Source organism: Geotrypetes seraphini, chromosome 6 (genome assembly GCF_902459505.1).
Source record: "Geotrypetes seraphini chromosome 6, aGeoSer1.1, whole genome shotgun sequence".
NCBI lineage: Eukaryota > Metazoa > Chordata > Amphibia > Gymnophiona > Dermophiidae > Geotrypetes > Geotrypetes seraphini.
This window is the reverse complement of record NC_047089.1, coordinates 254,552,976-254,577,616: the sequence shown is the minus strand read 5'-3', so window position 1 is coordinate 254,577,616 and position 24,641 is coordinate 254,552,976. Positions and strand designations below refer to the sequence as shown.

The window sequence follows — 24,641 nt, the reverse complement described above, 5'->3', positions numbered from 1 at the left end:
GAATAAAGAATTATAAAAAATAAATAAATAAATAAATAATGATTTTGGCACTCTATTTCATATATCGAAGAGTCACTTTTTTATCCCTAGAAAGAGAGATGTTTTCGGTATCTACTAAATACTTGTGACCCAGACTGGAGCTAGGATGCCGCATTTGATACATCTTGATCTGAATCCTAAGAAAACTTGCAAAAACTCTTAACAAATTTGGTTAAATTATAATAAGGCTCCGAAAATTCTTTGAAAAAGAACAATTCAGACTCCTAGTTCAATACCTAGTCCTAAGTCTATTGGATTATTGCAATATCCTCTACCTTTCTTGTCCCACCTACCGAATAACCAACTACAGACCGTGCAGAACACTGCCCTCAAAATGATCTATTCCCTTGGAAAATTTGACCACATCACCAACGCCTTCCTAGACTCACACTGGCTTCCAATATAAGCCCACATCCAATTCAAACTATACTGCATGTTATTCAAAACATTAACCGGAACGGCACCCTCCCACTTAAACAACCATCTAAACAGGAACCTCTCAAACAGACAGAGGAGAACCCAATCCCCTTTCTCCTTCCCCCCTTTTAAAGGAACTAAACGCAAAAAGATGTATGGCAACTTACTTGCAACACATGCAGCTAAATTGGACCCCTCCATCACCAACCTACTGACAGCATCAACTGACCTCAAGGCTTTCCGCAAATAAATCAAGACCCTACTATTCAAGAAATTCACCAAAACGTCCTAATCCCTTCCTTTTCCCCTTTCACCCCCATTTAGAATCCTCTCATCAAAATTGCTTTAGACCTACGCCTTTAATTGTAATTGTATTTCTCTTCCTGGAAATGTCCAGTTATCGTTCTGATGTAATCCGCTTAGAACTGAAAGGTACAGGCGGAATATAAGCCAGTAATGTAATGTAATGTAATTTACAATTCTGTTACACTTAAGCATTAGTTGACATTGCAAAAATGTCAATGTTAGATCAATCACTCAAAAATGGATCCTTCAATTCTTAGAACATGTAAATTGGTATTCCCTAGGAAATCACTAGAACGTATTGCACAGAATCAGTTGTCTCTCCCGCAGCATTCTTTAGAAATCCTTCTTCATCAGGATCACCTAGTCAATAAACCTTCCGCACATCAGGTCTGAAATTGGAAGCTCCCATTGAATTCCTGCAACATGCCCAGCCAAGCAAACAGTCTCATGCGTCTTCTGACATATCCAGGCATTAAGAAAGAGACGCCAAGGAATCAGAATAGGTTTCTGCTATTTATCACAACCCACACTGATATGTCAAATCTTAGGTCTTTTATTGAGAAAAAAAAGCTTTTGGAATTCCTGCAGAATCTTCCCACGAAGGTGATACATTACAGCATTATTCTGTACTGAAGATGGAAATTCTGTTGGTATAAACCTACTGTCCTCACTGCAAACCGCCGGATGCTTAGAACGTACGAGTCATTTATATCCGTGGAAATCGGTCTCCGTCCAGACTTCCCAAAACCCGCCTAAATTGGCATTTAGACATTTTTCATGTCCAGGATGTCCAAAGTGCCGATAAACAAAGCTTTCTGTACATCTAGCAAGGTGTTCCAGCCTCGGTATGTTCATAGCATGAGATGGGCATGGTGGAGGAATGTCATGGGTGGGCTTTGGGCAGTCTCAAGAGTGAGTTAGGACATGGACATCTTGCAATGATAATCAAATATTTTGCAAAACAACCTGGACGGAACAGAGGTTATGGTTAAAAGCAGATAGCATAGCTGGTTTTAAGAAAGGTTTGGACAAATTCCTGGAGGAAAAGTCCATAGTCTGTTATTAAGGCATGGGGGAATGCCTCTGCTTGCCCAGGATCAGTTGCTACTCTCTGGGATTCTGGAATCTTACTACTCTTGGGATTCTGTATGGAATATTGCTACTCTCTGGAATCTTGCTACTCTTTGGGATTCTGTATGGAATGTTGCTACTCTTTGGGATTCTAGAATCTTGTTACTCTCTGGGATTCCGGAATCTTGCTATTCTTTGAGATTCTGTACGGAATGTTGCTACTCCTTGGGTTTTGGCCAGGTACTAGTGACGGACTACTGGGCTTGATGGACCTTAGGTTCTTATTACATATCATTGCACAAAAATGCCGAGATTGATAAATAGCAGAAAAAAACTGGGAGTGTATTTTGCTTATGTGTCGCGTTTGCTAACTGTTATGCATGTTATCTTGTAACCTGCTCTGGGCGACTTGGGGAGGATGGGATCCAATCGAATTAAATAAATTAGGGGTCCTTTTACTAAAAGGCACGCTAACCGATTTGGTGTGTGTTTAATTGATTTAGCAGCCCATTATATTCTGTTCCTCTCTACTCTCTAAAACAACCCAACGCCCACAAGAACCACCTCATCTCTACGAACCAATCCAACTATTCTCTAATCTCCTCTGGAAATGGCCAGATAGATCCTTTATGTAATCCGCCTTGAACCGCAAGGTAACGGCGGAATAGAAATCACTACTGTAATGTCATGTAATCGGTCAGCAAGCCTTAGTACAAAAAAACCTTCATTAAGAAGATACAGGATTACACTTTATCAAAGTTTTTGTTTCCTGGGATAATATAAATAGCTCATATTCCCGTTTCCATATTTCATTTTTTTTAAAAATTTAGAAAGGAGAATTAGCCTAGTGGTTAGCACAGCAAACCGTAGAGAAAAAAAAAAAAAAAAGAGAGAGAGAGAGGAGACCTAGGCCTCACATCCCACTGTGACTCCTTGTGACCTTGGGCAAGTCTATTAGGGCTCCTTTCAGTAAGGATTATTCTGTTGCTATAGACACAACCTTAAATTATGAGCCTACAGAAACAGGGGTTTATACTTACAGTACCCGACTGTAATTCACCTCGGAAAAAGGCATCAGCCTAAATATATTTTTCTTGTTTGAATTTTTGATCCTCCAGGGTTTGTTGTATATTCCTAGAGAATGACATGGGGTCAAATTTGTCCCGTTCCTGTGAGATCTCTTCCCTGCAAGTTCCGTCCCTGATTCCATTCCTTGCAAGCTCTGCCTTAACCGCACAAGTCTCGAACATTTAATGATTTTAAAGTGCAGGAATGGGGGCAGGGACAGAGCTCATGGGGATGGGACGAGGATAGAGAGATCCCATGAGGATAGGGAAAATTTGTCCCTGTATCATTCTCTCTGCACAGGATCAGAAAACAATCCAAGGGCCCCTTTTACAAAGCCATGGTAGCGATTCTCCCTCGGCAAAATGCACCGAAGCCCAAGTTCAATGAATAAAAATACAGAAAAGAGCAGAGCTGAACATAAACACTCTTTCAGGCTCACGTGCAGAAGAGAAAAACTGTAGGTAGAGCTCTCACTGAAGTAGGAGGGATACAGAAAAAATCCAGAGTGGATTCCTCCTGCAAATGCTCGCCAGCCATGGGGAGATTACTGCTTGTCCAGAATGACACACCTAGAGTACTAGAAATGTGATTTTCCTACTTTATATTTGACTGTATATCACAGGCATGTCCAGTTATATTGCTACAATCGATGACACTAAGCGCCGATTCGTGATTCGAATCAATTCACCTCGGGTGAATCGGTTCAATCGATTCGTTTGCACAAAAAAAAAAAAAAATCAAACTCACCAATTCAAGGTCGACCCCCCCTTGAGACTCGTTCACGTTCAGGCTTTCCCTCTGCTGCAGCCGCCGGAGTCCTTCATCTAATGTAACTTCAGGTTTTGCGAAACTGGAAGTTACATCAGAAGAAAGGACGTTGGCATGTGCCTGTGCGAGTGTGCGATCCGCGGCAACTTGGAAGCACGTTGTTTTTTTTTATAGTTGTTGGCTCTTGGCTGGCTCGTTCCTGAAAGCATTTCTCCTCTCCTCCCGAGTCCCTGCATTTAACTTTCAGCGTAAGTTAAGGATCTCTCTGTTGCAGTGCTCTCTTCTTTTCCTGAGGCCATGAAATTGGGGGGGGGAGGGGCGTGGAGGTGGAAGCCGAGGCCCTTTCTTTAGGGAAGCTGAGAATTGGGGAGGGGGAATATGGGGCCTATTTCTTTGGGGACTGGAAAAGCTGAGAATCGGGGGGGGGGGGCTGGGGAGTGGGAATATGGGGCCTATTTCTTTGGGGATGCTCTGAGAAAGCTGAGAATCGGGGGTGGGCTGGGGAGGGGGAATATGGGGCCTATTTCTTTGGGGATGCTCTGAGAAAGCTGAGAATCGGGGGGGGGAGCTGGGGAGGGGGAATATGGGGCCTATTTCTTTGGGGATGCTCTGGGAAAGCTGAGAATCGGGGGGAGGGGCTGGGGAGGGGGAATATGGTAGTGCTGCCCAAATTCCTTGATATTGCCTTGTTTAAATAAAATGTTTAAACTTAAAAAGCTGTGTCACTGAAAGTGAATCGAATCGAAAAATCGATTCAACAGGGTGAATCAAATCAAAATATTTTTCATTGAATCGGGCAGCACTACTAAGCAGTGCAGGAAGCTCCAGGAACATGCCATTGTTTTCAGTGCAATCATGTTGAGGTCTTGGGGAAGGGACAGACAGTGAGATGAGGGTAAGGAAAACCCCAGAATCTACTGGTTTCCACCTCCCCCAGTTCACATAGCCAATTTGCCAGTCAGTGAGTGCGAATAGGTTGGGGGAACACCGCTCTACAACACTGCGCCTAATTTCTGGGAACAATTGGCTTCTCCCTTTGCTACTCCTCCTTTTGAGTTGCACATTCTGAAATTTAGGTCCTCGTAGTATAGACTAGGGCATAGGGCAGACACGCATGTAATTCCTAATTACTGCCAATTATGTATTTGTTGACTTTAATTGATAGCGCCTAATTGATTAGTTTATACGCAGATCTGGGAGATGCGCCTGAACTTGGGCAACCTATACAGAATCCAGGGCAGACCTGCACGGTCTGTGTCCGTATATGGCCATTTGGTGGAGGATGGGCTGGGGAGGGCTTCAGTGGCTGGAAGGGTGTAGACGGGCTAGAGTAGGTTTTAACAAAGATTTCAGCAGTTGGAACCCAAGCACAGTACCGGGTAAAGCTTTGGATTCTTGCCCAGAAATAGCTAAGAAGAAAAAATGTAAATTGAATCAGGTTGGGCAGACTGGATGGACCATTCGGGTCTTTATCTGCCGTCATCTACTATGTTACGTAACTAGCCCGCCAATTTTATAAGTTAGCATCTAGCACATAAGTACGCAAATGTCAATTTATGATATCACTCGTGCGAACGGGCGCCTGTTCTAAACATCAGTGCATGCCTTTGCCTCCTACCCTTTTAAGATGGAGTAGAACGGGTACAAGTGGATCAATTTTTCGCTCGGCCAAAAATGTCAAAGACTAGGGGGACACTCGAAGTTATAGGGAAATACTTTTAAAACCAAGAGGAGGAAATATTTTTTCACTCAGAGAATACTTAAGCTCTGCAACGCGTTGCAAGAGGATGTGGTAAGAGCGGATGGCGTAGCTGGTTTTAAAAAAGGTTTGGACAAGTTCCTGGAGGAAAAATCCATAGTCTGTTATTGAGAAAGACATGAGGGGGGCTTAAGCCACTGCTTGCCCTGGATCGGTAGCATGGAATGTTGCTACTCTTTGGGGTTCCAGAATCTTGTCACTCTCTGGGATTCCAGAATCTTGCTATTCTTTGAGATTCTGAATGGAATGTTGCCACTCCTTGGGTTTTGGGCCAGGTACTAGAGACCTGGATTGGCCACTGTGGCCACTGTGGCCACTGTGGCCACTGGGCTTGATGGACCATTGGCCTGACCCAGTAAGGCTATTCTTATGTTCTTATGCCTTTATAAAATACCCACTTTTTGCTGTGTGGGTCACGAGGGATTTTCAAAATGGAGGCATACGAATGCAATCCGTTTTGAAAGTTGGCCCAGGGAACTGATGAACAAGGTAACCTTCAGAAACCAATTCCAGCATTCACGATTAGATGTAAAATGTCAAGTTTGCCCGGGCCGAGGCTTTACATACATCAAGAGAATGTTTGATATTTCTCACAACCAAGAGGCAGTTTAATGGCTTATTAGAGAAATCAACAAATTACTGAAAAAAGTTTTAACGGATATATTAAATTAGGAAGGAAGAGTAATGCACGCACTGGGTGCAATGAAGCAGAATTAAATACCTCGTAGAACGGCAATAGAATCCTTGAGGGAGGATACACACAGCTATTGATTTTCCAGTACAAATGTAGGATGAGGAGCGATGGTTCATATTCCCTCCTCATCATTCCGTTATACTGTCTAATGAAACTACGAAGGTGAAGCGGGTTGACTTCTTTGTCTTTGCAAAAGTGGACACAGAAAAGCTCACACAGCCTGACAAGTTTCACACTTACCTCAGCCATTAGTTCACTTTAGTTTAGCCAAGCGCAGTTTTTAAAAAAAAATTGAGACCCGCGAATGATTTGCAGTGAAATCAGTTCTCTCTACTTGAAGAAAAAATGGTTTTCCAGGACAAAAGGCCCGCCCACTCCCTTTCCTCATTCCTGCCTTCATTTTTGACTGTCTTCCACTTTTTTTCTCTCCTTTCCATATTCCCCGCTCTTTTCTTCCTTCCATGAACTCCATCTACAAAATGGCCGCCGGTCGTTGGTGAATCAAGCAACGGCTCCATTTGTAGCTTCGCATCTACATGAAAGGGAGGTGCCAGAAACGTAGACCAAGGTTTTAAAGGCCTACATTTCTGGTGGCCTAAGGCCACTTCTGGCATTAACCTCGCCTACAGAGGCCATAGGCGCTTCAGTTGAGACAAAGGCACCATTTTTGGAGGTGTCTAAGGGCATCTCCATTTTTTGAACAACCTTTTAATTGGTTTTTGATCAGCATAGTCAATTACACTTCTCCCTCCGTATTCGCGGATTCTGCACTCGCGGTTTCACTTATTTGCGATTTTTCGCATGCTGACTACGCCCCCCAAAAATTACATCATGATTAAAGTTCCTTTCCTTTTATTGTACCCAAAAAAGTTTAACGTTTACCAACATTCACTATGAAAATCGCTGCTTCCATGGTTTCTCCCACCAAATCAATGCTTCAAATCGCTGCTTCCCATCATCCATAGAGAGAAACGCTGCTTCCCAGCATGCCTGGAGAAAATCGCTACTTCCAGAAAATTGCTGCTTTCCTGCTAAAAGCTGCTAAAAGCATAGAGGGGCATAATAAAAAAAACGTCTAAGTTCCCTTTTGGCCTAAGTCCTTAAACGTTCAAAGCAGAAGCAAGGAAAATGTTCATAATCAAAACAAATGTCCAAAAGTAGTTTTGTTTTGATTATGGCCTGCCTCTACTAAATGCCCAGATCACCACAACGTCTACAAGTACATCCCCACGACGTCTACACTTTTTGCCCATAATGAACCAAAAAAACGCCTAAGCCCCAAACGTCCAACACAAGGGCTTTTAGGTGAAGGAGGAGCCAGTCCTTGGCCTAAAAGCTGGATTCTGTAACCGGTGTCTGTCAAAAACAACACCGGTTACAGAATCCCCCCCAACGATCCAGGCAAGAGGGTGCCCCGTCAAACCGCGACCCCCCCCCAATGACATCGGGGCAAGAGGGAGCTCAAGCCCTCTTGCCCCGGCAACCCCCCCTCCGACACGAACTGGCCAGGAGAGAGCCCAAGCCCTCCTGTCCCCGGTGACCCCCTCGCTGACACGAACGGGCCGGGAGAGAGCCCAAGCCCTCCTGGCCCCGGCGACCCCCCCTCCGACCCCCTACCCCCCACTACAATACGGGCAGGAGGGATCCCAGGCCCTCCTGCCCTCAAAACAACCCCCCTCCCCCAACGACCATCCCCCCAGAACCCCCGATTGCCCCCCCCGCCGACCCCTCCGGCTGACCCACCGACCCCCCCACCCCCTCCCCCGTACCTTTAACGTTGGCCGGACGGACGGGTGCCAAGCCTGCCCCGTCCGGCAGGCCAGCTGGCTCCAGAATGGGGCCGGATTGGCCCAGCCATCTGAAACCCCGCCCACAGGTGGGGGCCTAAGGCGCCTGGGCCAATCAGAATAGGCCCGGGAGCCTTAGGCCCCTCCTGTGGGCGGGGCCTTAGGCACATGGGCATCTCTCCTGTCGCGGGTCGCGGCAGTTCGGGTAGAGGAGTGATGGCATTACGGTAGGGGAGATGAGCCACCTCTCCTGCCGCGATGCTTGCAGTGGAGGGGTAGGCAGGATGCTGGGGACGCTGAGCTGATCGCAGCAGCCACAATCAGCTCAGCGGCCCCTTTTTCGGTACTTAGACCTGGTTTGACTTTGTCTGTCAAAAAGGTATAAGTGCCGACTAGGCAACCTGCCTACGGTTTTGGTTATACCTGTTGTACACCTAGGTGTAGGTAGGCCCACCTCCCGCCCACTGCCCGCCCTTCCCCTCCAGAACCCAGAACACTCTCTCCCTTTCTTCCTCTCCAAACTAAACTCAGGAAGTACCTCCCCCACCCACTTCCTTCCCCTCCAGATCCCAGCACACTCTCCCCCTTTCTTCCTCTCCAAACTAAACCCAGGAAGTACCTCCCCCACCCACTTCCTTCTCCTCCAGACCCCAGCACACTCTTCCCCTTTCTTCCTCTCCAAACTAAACCCAGGATGTACCGCCCCACCCACTTCCTTCCCCTCCTGATCCCAGCACACTCTCCCCCTTTCCTCTTCTCCAAACTAAATCCAGGAAGTACCTCCCCCACCCACTTCCTTCCCCTCCAGACCCCAGCACACTCTCCCCCTTTCTTCCTCTCCAAACTAAACCCAGAAAGTACCTCCCCCACCCACTTCCTTCCCCTTCAGACCCCAGCATACTCTCCCCCTTTCCTCCTCTCCAAACTAAACCTGAGAAGTATCTCACCCCAGCACTTCCTTTCCATCCAGACCCCAGCAACCACTCCTACCTGAGTGAACACGCTCCGGGGCACTCTGCAGTTCATAATGATACCAGCCCTTACTCCTGTCTTTTTACACACTGCCTCTTCCTTCAGCTAGTAAAAGCCACATAGGACCCGAGAGAGTCGCCTCAATTCTCCCCCCCCCCTAAGCCACCCACCAAAGTTTGACCCTACCCATGTAGAAGAAAAATGTCCTATCTGCCAACTGAGTTTCATTCACTGGTGAAAGGGATTTGCTTGTGCTTGATGAAGATAATGTTAACCCCTTCACTTCCAAAAGTGGTTGTTTTCTGGATAAATGAATGTTTTGGGTTTTTTATCGTCGAGAATTCTAGTCAACATTTTTTTCCCACTGAATATCATATACCTTACACATAAATGCCTTTTAGAGCAAATTTCACACACCCTATATCTCTCTATGCACTAGAAACATGTTTGTTTGCTTTTTTTAAGGCACATAATATGTTTTAAAAACTAATCTCTTTTATTGTCCATTGGCATTTTGGTATACAAATATTTGTTGTGGTTCACTGTTTTCATTCCTGTCAACTATACCAAGGGCTCCTTTTACAAAAAGTGCGCTAGCGTTTTTAGCACGCACTACCCGAAAAAACTACCGCCTGCTCAATAGGAGGCAAGTAGCGGCTAGCGTGCAAACTAAAACCGCTATCGAACCTTTGTAAAAGGAGCCCTACGCTACATAAACCACCAGTAATAGTTATAATCAAAGACATGCATAAAACCATCTCCACCTTAGAGGCCTCACGAAAATAAGGTTTCCACGTCTTTGGCTTATTCTGGAGTTCTCCTTCTCCAGTTGGAGTTAAATCCGAAACGGAAACAAATCTGCTGGCCCATGGGATTCAAGCTCAGACTGCAGGCAGCCAAGGACAAAACTTGGAGTGGATTCATTTGTGCCACTGGAACTCAAAGGAAATTGCTTGACTCACTCGCCTCTGCCAACAGTGACGGGGTTAATTCCATGGGTCATTTTAATCCCAGCTGATAGCTTGAAGGTATTGGGACAGAGTGAGAGAAGAAATCTATAGGTGGGAAGCTGGACTTCCACAATCCCCTGATTTTTGAGACTCCAGCAAGCTGGAGGATTTCAAAAACAGCAGGCAGAGTTCAGCTGCCACAAAGCTTCACATGAGAGGAGAGATATCTGCAACTGAATATGTGGTAAGAGTGGTTAATCTAGCTGGTTTTAAAAAAGGTTTGGTCAAGTTCCTGGAGGAAAAGTCCATAAACTGCTGTTGAGACAGACACGGGAGAAGCCACTTCTTGCCCTGGATCGGCAGCATGGAATGCTGCTACTATTTGGTTTCTGCCAGGTACTTGTAATTTGAATTGTGTTTCCGTGAAGACGAGATACTAGGCTAGATGGACCATTGGTCTGATCTAGTAAGACGATTCTTATGTTTTTAATATGTCCAGAGTTGTGCCATACTCTGCTGGAAAGCCACAAAAGACATGGTGGAGGGAGGTGTGTGTGTGGGGAGGGTGAGGGGAGTAATCAAAGGAAAACTCCCCACCACTAAGCAGAGCTAAGTTACTAACATGCACCGGTTTCACTTAATGGCTGAGTTGGCAACAATTGGCCATTGACTGTTACCACAATAAAAATTTTAGGAGTTTAAAAATTGACATTCCATAATCACATAAGTTCTGTAATTAAATCCTGTTATTTCCAACGTCTAATTTACGATATCCTAGGTAGAATCTACCCCAATCTGGTCTTCCCAGTTGGGCGGTTCCAATCTTACCTACTGCATTCATGTAGGTTACTTTGCATGGAATTATAGCTGCTACTTCAGAAGAAAGACCCCCCCCCACCCCTACATATCATTTATTTCACACTTGAAGACCAAAGTCAAATAAAATACACTGAAGTCAATATTCATCAATAGTTGCCATGCCATTATCCGTTTAAGCAGGGTCACATAATTAGCAATCCTAATTTAAATTCAGAACATCTCCATTTAAGTTTAGGACTGCGTGTCCAGTGGTCTAGTTTAAACAAATAGCTGAGCAGAAAATCTGACAGATATAATGGATAACCCATCATCGATCCTCCTTAACAACATTCACCAACTTTTCTCAGTAGGGAAAAAAATTCCAAATATCGTCTGTGAAAACATAACAAAGGTTGAGGCATCCAATACGGAACATAGAGGCTGCAAGAAATATTAAATACAAATGGGATAAGTTTTGAAGCTCTGCAGGATTCCTATATCCTGAAAATCAAACCCTCACAGTATTCTTGTTTCCGACATATCTGTTTGAGTGATTTTACAAAAAAAAAAAAGGAGACAAACCAATGAAAACCCACAATTATCAGATCTTAACCTTGTAGCTGCATCATAAGAACATGCCACACTGATACAGACCAAAGGACCACCAGCCCAGAATCCTGTTTCCAACAGTGGTCAACCCAGGTCCCAAGTACCTACCTAGATCCCAAGTAGTAAAACAGATTTTATGCTGCTTATCCTCGGAATAAGTAGTGGATTTCCCAAAGTCCATCTCAATAATGGCCTATGGACTTCTCTTTTAGGAAATTATCCCAAACCCTTTTTTAACCCTGCTAAGCTAACTGATTTCACCCACATTCTCTGGCAACAAATTCCACGTTGTGTGAAGAAATTTTTTCTCCGGTTTGTTTTAAATCTACTACTTAGTAGCTTCATTGTATGTCCCCTAATCCTAGTATTTTTGGAAATAATGAATAAGCGACGGTAATCGAATGTGGCCACCAAATCCAAGGAAAGACCACTATCAGTGTTCTTTAACTAACAGCTCACACATATCACCTAACAAAGAAACCAGGAGAGCTCCTGTACTGTACAAGTGAGGAAATCTTGGCTGAAAATTGTTCAGAAATGTATTAATCTCCACAAATTATTTTAACTGTTCATGTTCAACATTTTCAACAAACTTCTTCCAAAACTCAAAGTTGGGAATTAACCTACAAATACTGATGACACCACCATCCGAAGGAGGACATTTTTTGTCACTCAGAGAATAGTTAAGCTCTGGAGCGCATTGCCAGAGGTTGTGGTAAGAGCGGATAGCGTAGCTGGGTTTAAGAAAGGTTTGGACAAGTTCCTGGAGGAAAAGTCCACAGTCTGTTATTGAGAAAGACACGGGGGAAGCCACTGCTTACCATGGAATGTTGCTACTTTTTGGGGTTCTAGAATCTTGTTACTCTCTGGGATTCCGGAATCTTGCTATTCTTTGAGATCCTGTATGGAATGTTGCTACTCTTTGGGGTTCTAGAATCTTGTTACTCTCTGGGATTCCGGAATCTTGCTATTCTTTGAGATCCTGTATGGAATGATGCTACTCTTTGGGTTTTGGCCAGTTATTAGTGACCTGGATTGGCCATCATGAGAACGGGCTATTGGGCTTGATGGACCTTTGGTCTGACCCTGTGAAGCTATTCTTAAGTTCTTAATCGCTTGCTTAACTGAAGCTGGAAACACTTCCTGATCGAATGAGCCATTTAAAACTGTCATCAAACTATCAACCAATTGTTCGTCTTTGAAGCCTTCTCAAAAAAAAATAAAACTAGGCAGACATCAAAAAACCAGGAAGTAGGTTTCAATCTCAAAATAACATCAAGCTGTGTTTTTGGGGGTTTTTTTTTTTTTTTGCTTCAACTTTATCAAAAGTCTACTAAGGGCAACAACTACCAAATCCCCCCTTATCCACTGCACCTTCCTTTATTAACTTATGATCAACCACAGACTTATGTTAAAACCTAGTGATTATTAAAAAAAAAAAAAATGGGATTACAAAAATGTTCCTGGTAAATGTTTATTTATTCATTCACCCCCCTACTTTACAAAGCCGCGCTAGCGTTTACATCGGTGGCGGTAGTTACAGCTCCAACGCTCCTAGAATTCCTTTGAGCATCCGAGCTGTAACCACCGCCACCAGTGGTGAAAACGCTAGCGTGGTTTTGTCTAGGAGAGGGGTCATTCAATTTTTTTAGCCCGCTTTCCCGTAAGAGCCCAGAATGGGTTACAAGTTTTATTTATTTTAAAAAATTTATATAGCTTACAATACCTACACGGTTTACATAAAAATTGAACGTTACATATGTATTCAAGGAAAAGAAGAAAAAAACACGTGAAACTCTTCAAAAACCACCTCGTATAATTCAAAATATCTACCACATTAAGACATTTACAAGTATATATAATATAGACCAGTAATAAGGCAGAATGAACAAAAACTTCTAATAATAGCAGGATGAATTTAACGTACGGGAACAGACTTCTTAAACAGAACAATTCCACCAAATGATATCATATCTGATCACGACATAATCAGGATACGTCAATAGAAATCATAAGAATATTTTTTTAGAAGATATTCAGAGCACAAAGTCTTATTTACAAGTCTGGAATGCCAGCAGAGCGTAGTAATGCGGTTAAAACAAGAACAACCCCACTTACCTTCAGCTGCTGCGTGGATTTCGTCGGATCCAAACTCCCAGCACCAGCTTGCATCTCAACCAGAACTTTCTCAGCTTCTGTCAGCCACTGGGCAAAGCTCTTCATGTCATGGTGAAAATGTCGCCACTTCGCCACAGATCTATCAAAGCGCCTGGTGGTACAGAAATCAATAAATATAAAAATGCACAGTGCTGCATAGGCCTTCCAGCATTATATAAGTGACTAGCTGATGCCCCGGCGTTGCACGGGTATTTAATTATAGCAATAACACTGTAAATGGATTCAAATAAAGATACTTTATAGTGGTGAATGAAATTATTTTTTACAGCTTAATAAAAAGTACAATATTCAAATTATAATGTGAAATATTTGACAAAATGAATACAATACAACTAACGCAAAACGTGATTATAAACAACATTTTTAGTTTCACCTCCTGGAGCAAGAACATATAAATTCTTGGGTGAACCCAGCCTTGAGCAAGCAACATAGAGTTGTGGGCCGCGAGACCCCCAGAACATATCAACCCAGGTAGTGAGGGATCTGCATACCAAGTTTCGTTCAAATCGGTCAAGCCGTTTTTGAATTACTGTGAGAATGGCAGCTTTTTACATTTTTTCCATTGACATGAATGGGTGAAATCTGATTTTCTGTTTGTAGCTCCGCCCACGTGTGCAGATGGGCCGTGAGACCCCCAGAACATATCACCCCAGATAGTGAGGGATCTGCATACCAAGTTTCGTTCAAATCGGTCAAGCCATTTTGCGTGATCGCGGCACATACACACATACACACATACATACCTCCGATTTTATATATATAGATAAGCAGTAGTAGTGCAGAAGTCAAAATGGTTTAATAATTTAACGTTCATGCAAAAAAACCATCAATAAAATTCTGGATTGTAAAAAGAATTCATAGTTATTTAAACACCGCAGTCACCATGGATTCAGAAGCTTTAAACTTATATGGGATATATAGCGCCAGTCAATACCAGAATATTGGAGCTAAGTATCTGGTTATATAGCAACGTCCATCATTTTATGGCCCAGGGGCCGCTGGTGATTTCCACTCACCCCAGATGTTGCTCCAAACCTCTCTTTTTTCAGGGGAAAGGGAATTGACTCGTATACTGCCTTTCTGTGATTACAATCAAAGCAAGCCCATTACATTAACGGGTGCTAGAGTAGATGTCTGACTGTCTGTCTGTCTTTCTGTATCTCTCCCTGCCCAGACCTTCACTGAAGCTGCCTTCCAGCTGTGCCAGCTAAGGGATCCCTTGTCCTTTCCTCAATCCAGCTATGGCTTCCACTTTCCAGTGGCTATCCCATGTCTCTCTCCTCACCAACCCAGGCCCCCAACTCCCAGTCAGGCATCTTTTTTCCTTCCCCACCCAAATATCAGTAGCAGCGGCAGCAATCCTGACTCGCCAACCCCCCATTCCTTACCCAAAGCAGCAGTGGCAGCGCTGTAAACGGGCTGTTCGCGGCCAGCCCCGACAGGGCCTTTCTTCTACCGCATCCGAAGTGAGGCGGCAGAGGAAAGGCTCTGAAGGGCTTGCCACGAACAGCCTGTTTACAGCGCTGCCACTGCTGCTTTGGGTAAGGAATGGGGGGTTGGCGGTTCAGGACTGCTGCCACTGCGCTGATGCTCCCCAAACGGCGGTTCCTCCCTGCTCGGCGGCTTCCTCTAAGGAGTCGGTGCCGTGGTGTTTGCCACTTCAAACTCCGTGCCTCCGCATGCAGTAGAAGGACCCAGAAAACCGCCGCACACAAAACGCCACAGGCTCCTTCTACTGCGCATGCAGGGCCACGGAGCTACGGATCACGCAGGTAGGAGTGCGCATGCGCGCTTAGGGTTTCATTATTAGTGATACAGGTGCTTATTTTATACCTGGGGCAACAGAGGGTTAAGTGACTTGGGAGGAAAAGATATCTATCGCTCAGCAGTGGACTGTCCAGAATGCGCTTTATTGACTGACAGCGCAATGTGAACTGGGAGACTCGACCCTGACAGTGTTTCGGCAATTCTGCCTTTGTCAAGAGAGTCTAATAAATCATAAAAATCAAGTCAAACAAATGCACAGAAATACACATGCTAAAAACACAATTGCACTTTTAAAACCAAAATCAGATAAATTAAGCTACCACAGAAATGACCACAGGATATCAAAATAATTTACACATACATACAAGTATCTGGCAAAAACCAACTTCCTGAATGCTGAGCATTATTTTGCCACTGTAGCTGAAAAGCGTGTTATCTTATTTCGTTAAGTTGTAGAAGCAAAATTCTCTGTTTCGACATTGCTTCAGATCATTGATTGAACCATATCTCTTCTTGGTTGGGCTGAGAACTTTTCAGCACCCCCTGGTGGTGTGAAGAGTTTCAGTCTCTGGTAACCAGAGCTGAGATTGTGATGTCATAATTGTCCTGTACTTCAGTGTTTCTCAACATCTTCAAGCCAAATACCCCCTATGCCTAACAAATACCAACCAAGTGCCGCTGCCCAAACTCCGCCCCAGACATGCCCAGGCTCCACCCCTAGGCTCCACCCCTAACCCCACCCCCATAACAATAGTACAAATTGTAATGCAATTTCTTCCATCCATTTTTCATATACACAATATAATCTTATTAATACATAACGGAAGCCACAAAATAAAAAAAACAAACAAACACAAAGCACACTGTAAGCAGAGAAAATGGTAACTATCATTTATATTTGGATTTTTTGATCAAACAGGTCAAGGCAGATGACTTTAAAATAGAAAAATATAGTGCAAAATATAGACAGCAGATATAAATTCTTAAAACAGACAAATTTTGATCACTAAATTGAAAATAAAATCATTTTCCTACCTTTGTTGTCTGGTGATTTCATGAGTCTCTGGTTGCACTTCCTTCTGACTGTGCATCCAATATTTATTTCTGCCTCATGCATGCTTCCTCTCTTCCGGACCTCATTCCCTTCCCCAACCAACATCTCTCTCTGTGAGTCCAACATTTCTTCCTCTCTCCTCCACCCCCATTGGCAACATGTCTCCCTCTCACTCTGTCCATCTGTCTTGAGAGATCCAGGCATCTCCCCCACCCCCTCTACTGCCACTGCCAACATTTCTCCCTCTCTCATCCCCCGGATCATGTGCAGCATTTTTCACCTCTGCCCACCAGCCCCATGCCCTTTTCTCCTTCTATCACTCCTCTCCAGCACAATGCCACATCTCTCTCTCCATCACTATGTCTAACATTCCTCCCCCTTGCATCTCCTTCAATCTGTCCCTGTGTTTCCGCTCTACCACCATATCCAACATTTCTCCCTCTCATCCTTCTATTCCTCATGCATCTCTACTTCACTCCTCTCTCTCGGCCCAATTTTCCTTTCTTCCTTTTCCCATGTGCACACAGTCATGCTTGTCAATTCTCCATTTCTATTTCCTTCCTTCTGTGTCGATTTTGTGCCCCTTCCCCCTCCCAGCTTTGTCCCAAAATTAAGTTGTACACTAGGGATCCCTGCCCGCCCTGCCTGCACCCCGTTCCCCCGAAGCCGACCCATACACAGAAGTTGCACGTGTCGCCGGGGATCCCTGCCTGCCCCACCCACTGCTGAAGTCACTGCTGAGATCCCTCCCTTCCTGCCTGTCTGCCGGTCCACTGCTCCACCCCCATAGGTGAGCACCAGAGCACCGGAGCAAAAGAGAAGGTTCCGGGTCAGCTACGCAGCATGCGAGTCACTGCCTGCGTCCCTGCACGGAGCGCTGCTGGGGGAGGAGGGAATCAGTGCAGCTCCGATGAAGTAACAGGGAAGAACCGCCGGTAGCGGCTACGCCACGTACCCCCAACAAGCGGCCCGTGTACCCCCAAGGGTACGCATACCATGTATTGAGAAACACTGCTGTAAATGATGCACAACTCAGAGCCCTGTTTATAGAGTAAATGGAGCTTCACATGGATTTTTTTTTTTATGCCCAAATTTGGTTGTCATTTACTGAATCTAGTCCTCACTGTATAACGGCATCTCCTGCTTACAGTCATAAGAACATAAGAATTGCCGCTCCTGGGTCAGACCAGTGGTCCATCGTGCCCAGCAGTCCGCTCTCGCGGCGGCCCCTAGGTCAAAGACCAGCGCCCTAACTGAGACTAGCCTTACCTGCATACGTTCTGGTTCAGCAGGAACTTGCCTAACTTTGTCTTGAATCCCTGGAGGGTGTTTTCCCCTATAACAGTCTCCAGAAGAGCGTTCCAGTTTTCCACCACTCTCTGGGTGAAGAAGAACTTCCTTATGTTCGTACGGAATCTGTCCCCTTTTAGCTTTAGAGAGTGCCCTCTCGTTCTCTCTACCTTGGAGAATGTGAACAGTCTGTCCTTATCTACCAAGTGTTTTCCCTTCAGTATTTCTCTGTTTTTTACCCTTTAAACAGTTCTTAATCCACAATAGGATGTTACCTTCCATCCCACAACTTTCAAATTTCCTCAGTGATTGCTGATGAGGTACTTTGTCAAGTGCCTTTTGCTATCCAGATACATAGAGGGGCATAATAAAAAAAATATGTCTAAGTCCATTTTGGGCCTAAGTCACTGGTACACCCAAAGTCGGCAGCATTTAAAGTCAATTCTCGAAAAATACGTCCAAAATTTCATTTTGAGACTCGTCTACTTCTACATCCAGCCGTTTGATCGCCCAGACCAAGTTTCAAGTTTAATAAATTCTTTGATTTGATCGCAAAATCATATTTCGATGCGATTTACAGCAAACAACAAATCGAATAAAAATAATAAAATCCACATAATTCACATAAAATACTACTAGACATTAATACATTAGTCGTCTCTCTTTATACCCCAATCTCATCCAAAAAATCGTCCAAGTCAAAAACGCCTAGAACAAAGCCTTTTGGACCTGGGAGGGGTCAGCAAAGCGATGGACTGGCCACCCAGACACGGCGACAGAGTAGTGGGGCACCTTACAGGGCACTGCTGTGAACTTCACAAAAAGGGTACCACATAAACATCTCACCACAACTTCCTTGCAGGTCATGGTGAGCCCCCACAAAACCCAACTAGACCCACCTGTCTACCACCACAATAGCCCTTATGCCTGCAGGTGCCATCTATAAGGCACTACAATAGGGGTTTAGGGGGTGAACATGTTTCAGCATGAATGCAGTGGTTAGAGTGGCTTATGGGCCTGGGTCCTCTTCTCCATGGGTCACTAGCCCATCCCCAGCCTACTTAAGCCACCTCTGTGCAGCTCTACTAGGCTTTCCTAGGCCAGGTTCTGATGTTCTGGAGACAGATATATAAAGCGTCTATTAAGATTTTGTGGCGAAGGGGGGGGGGTGTCAGTGATCACTGGGGGAGTGTGTAGAGGTCTGACCTGTTTTTAGATCGCCTAAGTCACCACGTATAAGTTCAGTCTAGGAAGTCTCATTAAACTTTCGGTTATACTTGCAGTACGACTAAGTCTAAGTTAGCCCAAATCCTGCCCTCCCCACTCTTCCTAAAATGCTCCATTCAGCTCTGGGCTAACAGCAGCGCTGAAAACGACTAAGCTGTTCCAAGATACGTCTTAAATACGTTTCAATTATCGGCACTTGGATTACCTGTCTTATAGATCGTCCAAGTACCGATTTAGGTGGGGTTTTAGACTTTAAAAAAAAATTATTATGAGCCCTTTAATATTGTGGCCGATTGGACGTGTCCAGGGGCCAATACCTTAAGCCACACAGACCTCGGCCGAGTGAAGCGAGGTATGAGTAGTTGGGAAGGACTGCAATAGAGTTCAAAAATAGTGCAATAGACCTGGATGCCACAAAATAAATCTTTACTTCACAGCAGACTTGGTGCATCTAACTCAAGTTAGTAGCAATTCATAAATGAGTTCCAAAAATACCAGCAAACAACAGTCCTTGCACAAAATACAAACAAGAACAATCCATTTGTCTCTTTTATTTGGCTTGCTGCCATCCACCGGCTACTATTTCAGCCTTATAATGGCCTTCTCCGAGGCCTACACCTGCCGCACGGGGCTAGGCCCTTCCCGGCCCAGCCACTGTTTTCCACCTGGCTTGTTCAACCAGATTCTACTATGACTTTCTGTAAGCCCTTTCACTGGGGAAAAGTTCACCTTGGGGTTTTATTAACCAAAATACCCCCAGAGGTGTTGGGATCTGCACCCGCCCTGTAGATTTTGGTGTACAAAAATCTCAACCAAAATCCCACTAGATTTTGAATAAAGAGTTCCCCAGTGTCCTGTGGCCAGCAGTACCTTAGGTAACCAATTTTCATGCATTTCATGCATCACAGGAAAACAAACCCCAGTCCTGCTTGGTTTTAGGCTGTGCAGTTTTTTTCCTGCAAGTTCCATGCAACAACAAAAAAACCCTTTCAGCTGGAGGCTTTAAATAATACAGTGTGGCTAGTCTGGAATCATTCACCAACAATTTCCTCTTGATAAACTCAAACTTTCCCTACTGTTCCTCAGCCCCACTCCATTAAATCAAGGTCAGTAGGGTATGAAATATCCTCTCTCATTTCTTCCATACTCTGAACTTCATTAATTTCTATATCATTTTCATCTGTGTAGAAGTCCTCAACAAAACCCTTCCCATCCTGAGGTCCTACCTGCCCTTCTGGAGTATAAGGTTCTGGTGCACTTCTGTTTCCTGGCAGAGAAGGTCTGCACCACCCCGAGAGAGGTGGTGGAGAGTAAAACTGTGACTGAGTTCAAAGAAGCGTGGGATGAACACAGAAGATTTAGAATCAGAAAATAATATTAAATATTGAACTAGGCCAGTTACTGGGCAGACTTGCACGGTCTGTGTCGGTGTATGGCCGTTTGGTGAAGGATGGGCAGGGGAGGGCTTCAATGGCTGGGAGGGTGTAGATGGGCTGGAGTAAGTCTTAACAGAGATTTTGGCAGTTGGAACCCAAGCACAGTACCGGGTGGAGCTTTGGATTCTTGCCCAGAAATAGCTAAGAAGAAAAAAAAAAAAATTAAAATTGAATCAGGTTGGGCAGACTGGATGGACCATTCGGGTCTTTATCTGCCGTCATCTACTATGTTACTATGGTTCCCTTCTCTCTCCCTGTTGGGTTCCTCCTTTGTGGCTGCCTCCAACTAGGAGCCCCACCCTTTTCTCTCTCAGTGGCTGCCTGTGCTGGAGTGCAGGTGTGCCCTTAGTTCTGGCTAATTCTGAGCTCAGGTGCTTGTTGAGCTGGCTCAAACCAGTTCTGGATTTGCTAGGCCCTGGAGCTGTTCCAGTCCTGGCTTTAGGAATTTTCTGCCCTTGGCCTGATGGGATATGTAGTCCTGTTACCTTGCTTCTCACTTACTGCTATGCAAAGGCATTTTCTTCCCTGACAGTCCCCTAGAAGGAATTTTAGGTTTATCTACTGTTTTCTCCTGGGACAATTCCCTACTTTGCTCATCAGTTCTGGGGCACTGCAAGGATTCCTTTGCCTTCACAGGGGATTCCCTGTGACAATATCCACTGGCTTACCTTCATCTACATCAGTGGTCTCAAACCCGTGGCCCGGGGGCCACATGTGGCCCGCCAGGTACTATTTTGAGGCCCTCAGTATGTTTATCATAATCACAAAAGAAAAATAAAACCGTTTCGTGATCATATGTCTCTTTAGCTATAAACTACAATATTATTATTAAGACTTGGCCAGAAGGAAAGATTTATAAGACATTAACTATTTTTTTCTGAGGCCCTCCAAGTACCTACAAATTCAAAACGTGGCCCTGCAAAGGCTTTGAGTTTGAGACCACTGCTCTACATGTTTCAAGTTTAATAGTTTTTTGATTAATTGCTTAATCATACTTCTAAGCGATGAACAGTTTAAAAATTACATTTGAAGGGAAACAATACAATAAACAACAAAATTAAAAAAAATGACAAGGGAATAAAATTTAACTTAACCTACTCATAACATTGGGTAAAAGGGGAGTGAAATACAATTCAATAAAGTAAAGTAGAAACAATGAGGGAAAAATACAAAAGGTAAACAAAATAACAAAATAAAATTATAAAATGAAATTTATTAGGACTATGGGAAATTAAAATTAATTTTCAAAGGCATCCTTGAAAAGAAATGTTTTGAACTTACTTTTAAATTTTCCAAGTTCCTGTTCTTCCCTTAAAAATATTGGAAGGGCGTTCCAAGTCTGTGGTGCGGTAACCGAAAAAATAAATTGCCGTCTTGTATTAATAACCTTCAACGAAGTCAGTAAATTCTGTTCATTGGATCTCAGAACTCTATTTGGAGAGTATGGAATTAATAATTTGTATATAAATGCTGGAGTTTTATTACAAAGAGATTTGAAAGTCAGTATACAAAGCTTATATGTAATTCGATGAATAACTGGAAGCCAGTGTGCCTTTTTAAGAAGCGGTGTTACGTGGTCGAACTTTCTGGATTTAGTTATCAGCTTAATGGAAGCATTTTGAATAATTTGAAGACGCTTTATTTCATTCAACGCAATTCCCTTGAAGAGAGAGTTGCAATAATCGATCTTAGAAATCACCAAAGAGTGAATAAGAATATTAAGTGATTTTGAACATAGAAATTTGGAAATAGATCGAATTTTACGTAATCTATAAAAGGTAGTTTTAATAATGTTACTGATGTGATCATGAAAATTCAATTTATTATCAAAAATCACCCCTAAAATTTTATTCATCCCTCAACATCTGTGACCTGGACTGGCCACATCTGGGCTAGATGGATCTTAGGTCTGAGACAAAACGGCAATTCCTACGCTTATATGTTCCGTGCCTTTTCCCAGTGTCTCCACTGGGATCAGATCTAGTTTTGGATTAAGAACATAAGAATAGCCTTACTGGGTCAGACCAATGGTCCATCAAGCCCCGTAGCCCATTCTCACGGTGGCCAATCCCTAGTACCTGGCCAAAACCCAAGGTGTAGCAATATTCCATTCAGAATCCTAAACTAGCAAGATTCTGGAATTCCAAAGAGTAACAAAAGATTCCGGAACCCCAAGGAGTAGCAATATTCCATGCGGAATCTCCAGAGTAGCAATATTCCATGCTACCGATCCAGGGCAAGCAGTGGCTTCCCCCATGTCTTTCTTAATAACAGACTATGGCCTTTTCCTAGAGGAATTTGTCCAATCCTTTCTTAAAACCAGCTACACTATCCGCTTTTACCCTCTGGCAACGCGTTCCACAGCTTAACTATTCTCTGAGTGGAGAAATATTTCCTCCTATTAGTTTTAAAAGTATTTCCCTGCAATTTCATCGAGTGTCCCCTAGTCTTTGTAATGGATTTAAGGAAGACAAGATTCTAGTGTGGTAGGTCCAAGTGGTTGATTTCCACTGAGATGTTTCTTCCTTCTGGACACCATCACTCCAAAAACACAAGGATTTTTTTGACTCCCTTCCTGCTGGAGGATGGTTACTGGAAAATCAGAGATATCCATCCCCAGGTGTAATCTACTATATTTCCAAATCTCACAGTTCTGTAGCCCAGGATACCGGCAAGCTTGGCCTAGTGCTGCTGGGGGCATCTCTCTGGGCTAGATTCACTAAGCAAACAGATCATGTACCGTAACGAGCAAATTTCCCTTCGGCCTGATTCACTTACCTCTCCTGCGATCCGCTTCGAATCCGTGCATGCGAATGAGGAGAAACGCATGCAAGGTAGGCAGCGATCCGATTCACTACACAAAATTTCACATCGGACCAGGGCTGGCCGATCAACGGAAGAAGCGACCGCTGGGGAGCAGTTGAAAACGTACTTCCGACTCTCCTGTTCTATTGAAGCCCTGCTCTCTGCCCTGTCAGCACCAATATCCTGCCCTGGCTCTCGCAGTCCTGCACCCCTGGGTATGCCTGCCCCGAATGCCTACCTGACATGTCCTCTCTGCTCCCCCTGGTTCTGCCACCTCCCCTCCAGTGGTCGGACCTGCCCGGATCGGGCCCGATCCGGCAGGTTAGTGAATCCTGGCCTCTGTAAGTTATGGAAAAGTGCGCCGTCACGCTCTGCTTCACTCCGCCCACCCGCCGGAGGAAGAACTCACTGATTCCTTGAGGGGTCCTCTAAGGCTGCCTCTCTGCTCAGGATCCAGAAGGATGTGTAGGAGTCTACCAACTCCAGAGACAAGGTATGGATTTAATCTGAAGTGAGGCAAAGGGGCCTTATCAGATCAGACATAACAAAATCACTTAATATGAGGAAGGAAAGCTCTGCTCCCAATGTGTGCACTGCACACATGAAAGACTATGTTGACATTCAAGCAGATGTAGATGGAATAAGTGATAATATTTACCGAGCAAAGATTCAGTTTCCTCTTTCTTCTCTTGTTCTTTCAGCCTTAGCCATTCAATCAGCATCTAACCAGCTAACCTTAAGCCTTTTCCCTTGCTTTGAGGTCACAGACGTGGCACAAGGATAGCACAGGCTGTTTAAAAGGGTTTTACGAGCACAAGGCTGACTCTCGATAGCCTCGTGTGCAAATATCATCACGCTCTCAGAAGGAACAAGGGATTTTAGAGAAAAAAAAAATGGCAGAATTCAGTGGCTGGGGCAGAGCTGCCTACCCTACACACAGCCTACAGAGGAGCTGCTTTCTATCGTTGCCCCCCCCCCCCCCACACCCATCATTTTAAAATCAACCTGTTGCATCCTGCTGTGATCTGGGGCCCCCAGGTTTTCCCCTCTCTCTTTCCTTCCCTTTCTGTTGGAAATACACATTCCATGGCGAGAAAGTAGCTGCAGAAGTGCCCTTATCCCCCCGGCTATTTTTAGCCCTGTAAGCCCCCCCCTTAAGCCTTACCTGGTGGTCTAGCGGGTTTTCAGGCAGGAGAGATCTTCCCACGCTCCTGCCCCGTGCAGATCGCTCACAGGAAATGGCTGCCTTGAGCTCCCGTAGTCTCTCGAGCCATTTCCTGTGAGCGATCTGGGAAGATCGCTCCTGCCCCGAAAACCTGCTAGACCACCAGGTAAGGCTTAAGGGGGGCTTTCAGGGCTAAAAATAGCCCGAAAAATGAAAAAAAAAAATTCTGGTCATAAATCGCGAATAACTGAATCCGTAGGTACAAAATTTGGGAATACGGAGGGGAAGTGTAGTTCTCAATCCATAAAAGGACATTACCTCCTATCCCATAACTTTCTAATTTCCTCTACCTAAAGTCTTTCATGAGGTACTTTGTCAAATACCTTTTGAAAATCCAGATAAACAATATTAATTGGCTCATTGTTATCCACATGTTTATTCTCTCCTTCAAAGAAATGTAGTAGATGGGTGAGGCAACTTT

At 44.4% G+C, this 24,641-nt stretch overlaps 1 protein-coding gene across 12 annotated transcripts in view; it reads right to left on the bottom strand.

Annotated features, from left to right (window-relative positions):
- DMD (dystrophin) overlaps positions 1-24,641 on the bottom strand; it is a 2,510,493-nt gene that overhangs the window by 1,072,022 nt on the left and 1,413,830 nt on the right. For all 12 annotated transcript variants that reach the window (XM_033949686.1, XM_033949693.1, XM_033949692.1 and 9 more), the window contains one exon: positions 13,357-13,507. In XM_033949686.1, the coding sequence (XP_033805577.1) occupies positions 13,357-13,507 (151 nt within the window). The remainder of the gene's footprint in view (positions 1-13,356; positions 13,508-24,641) is intronic.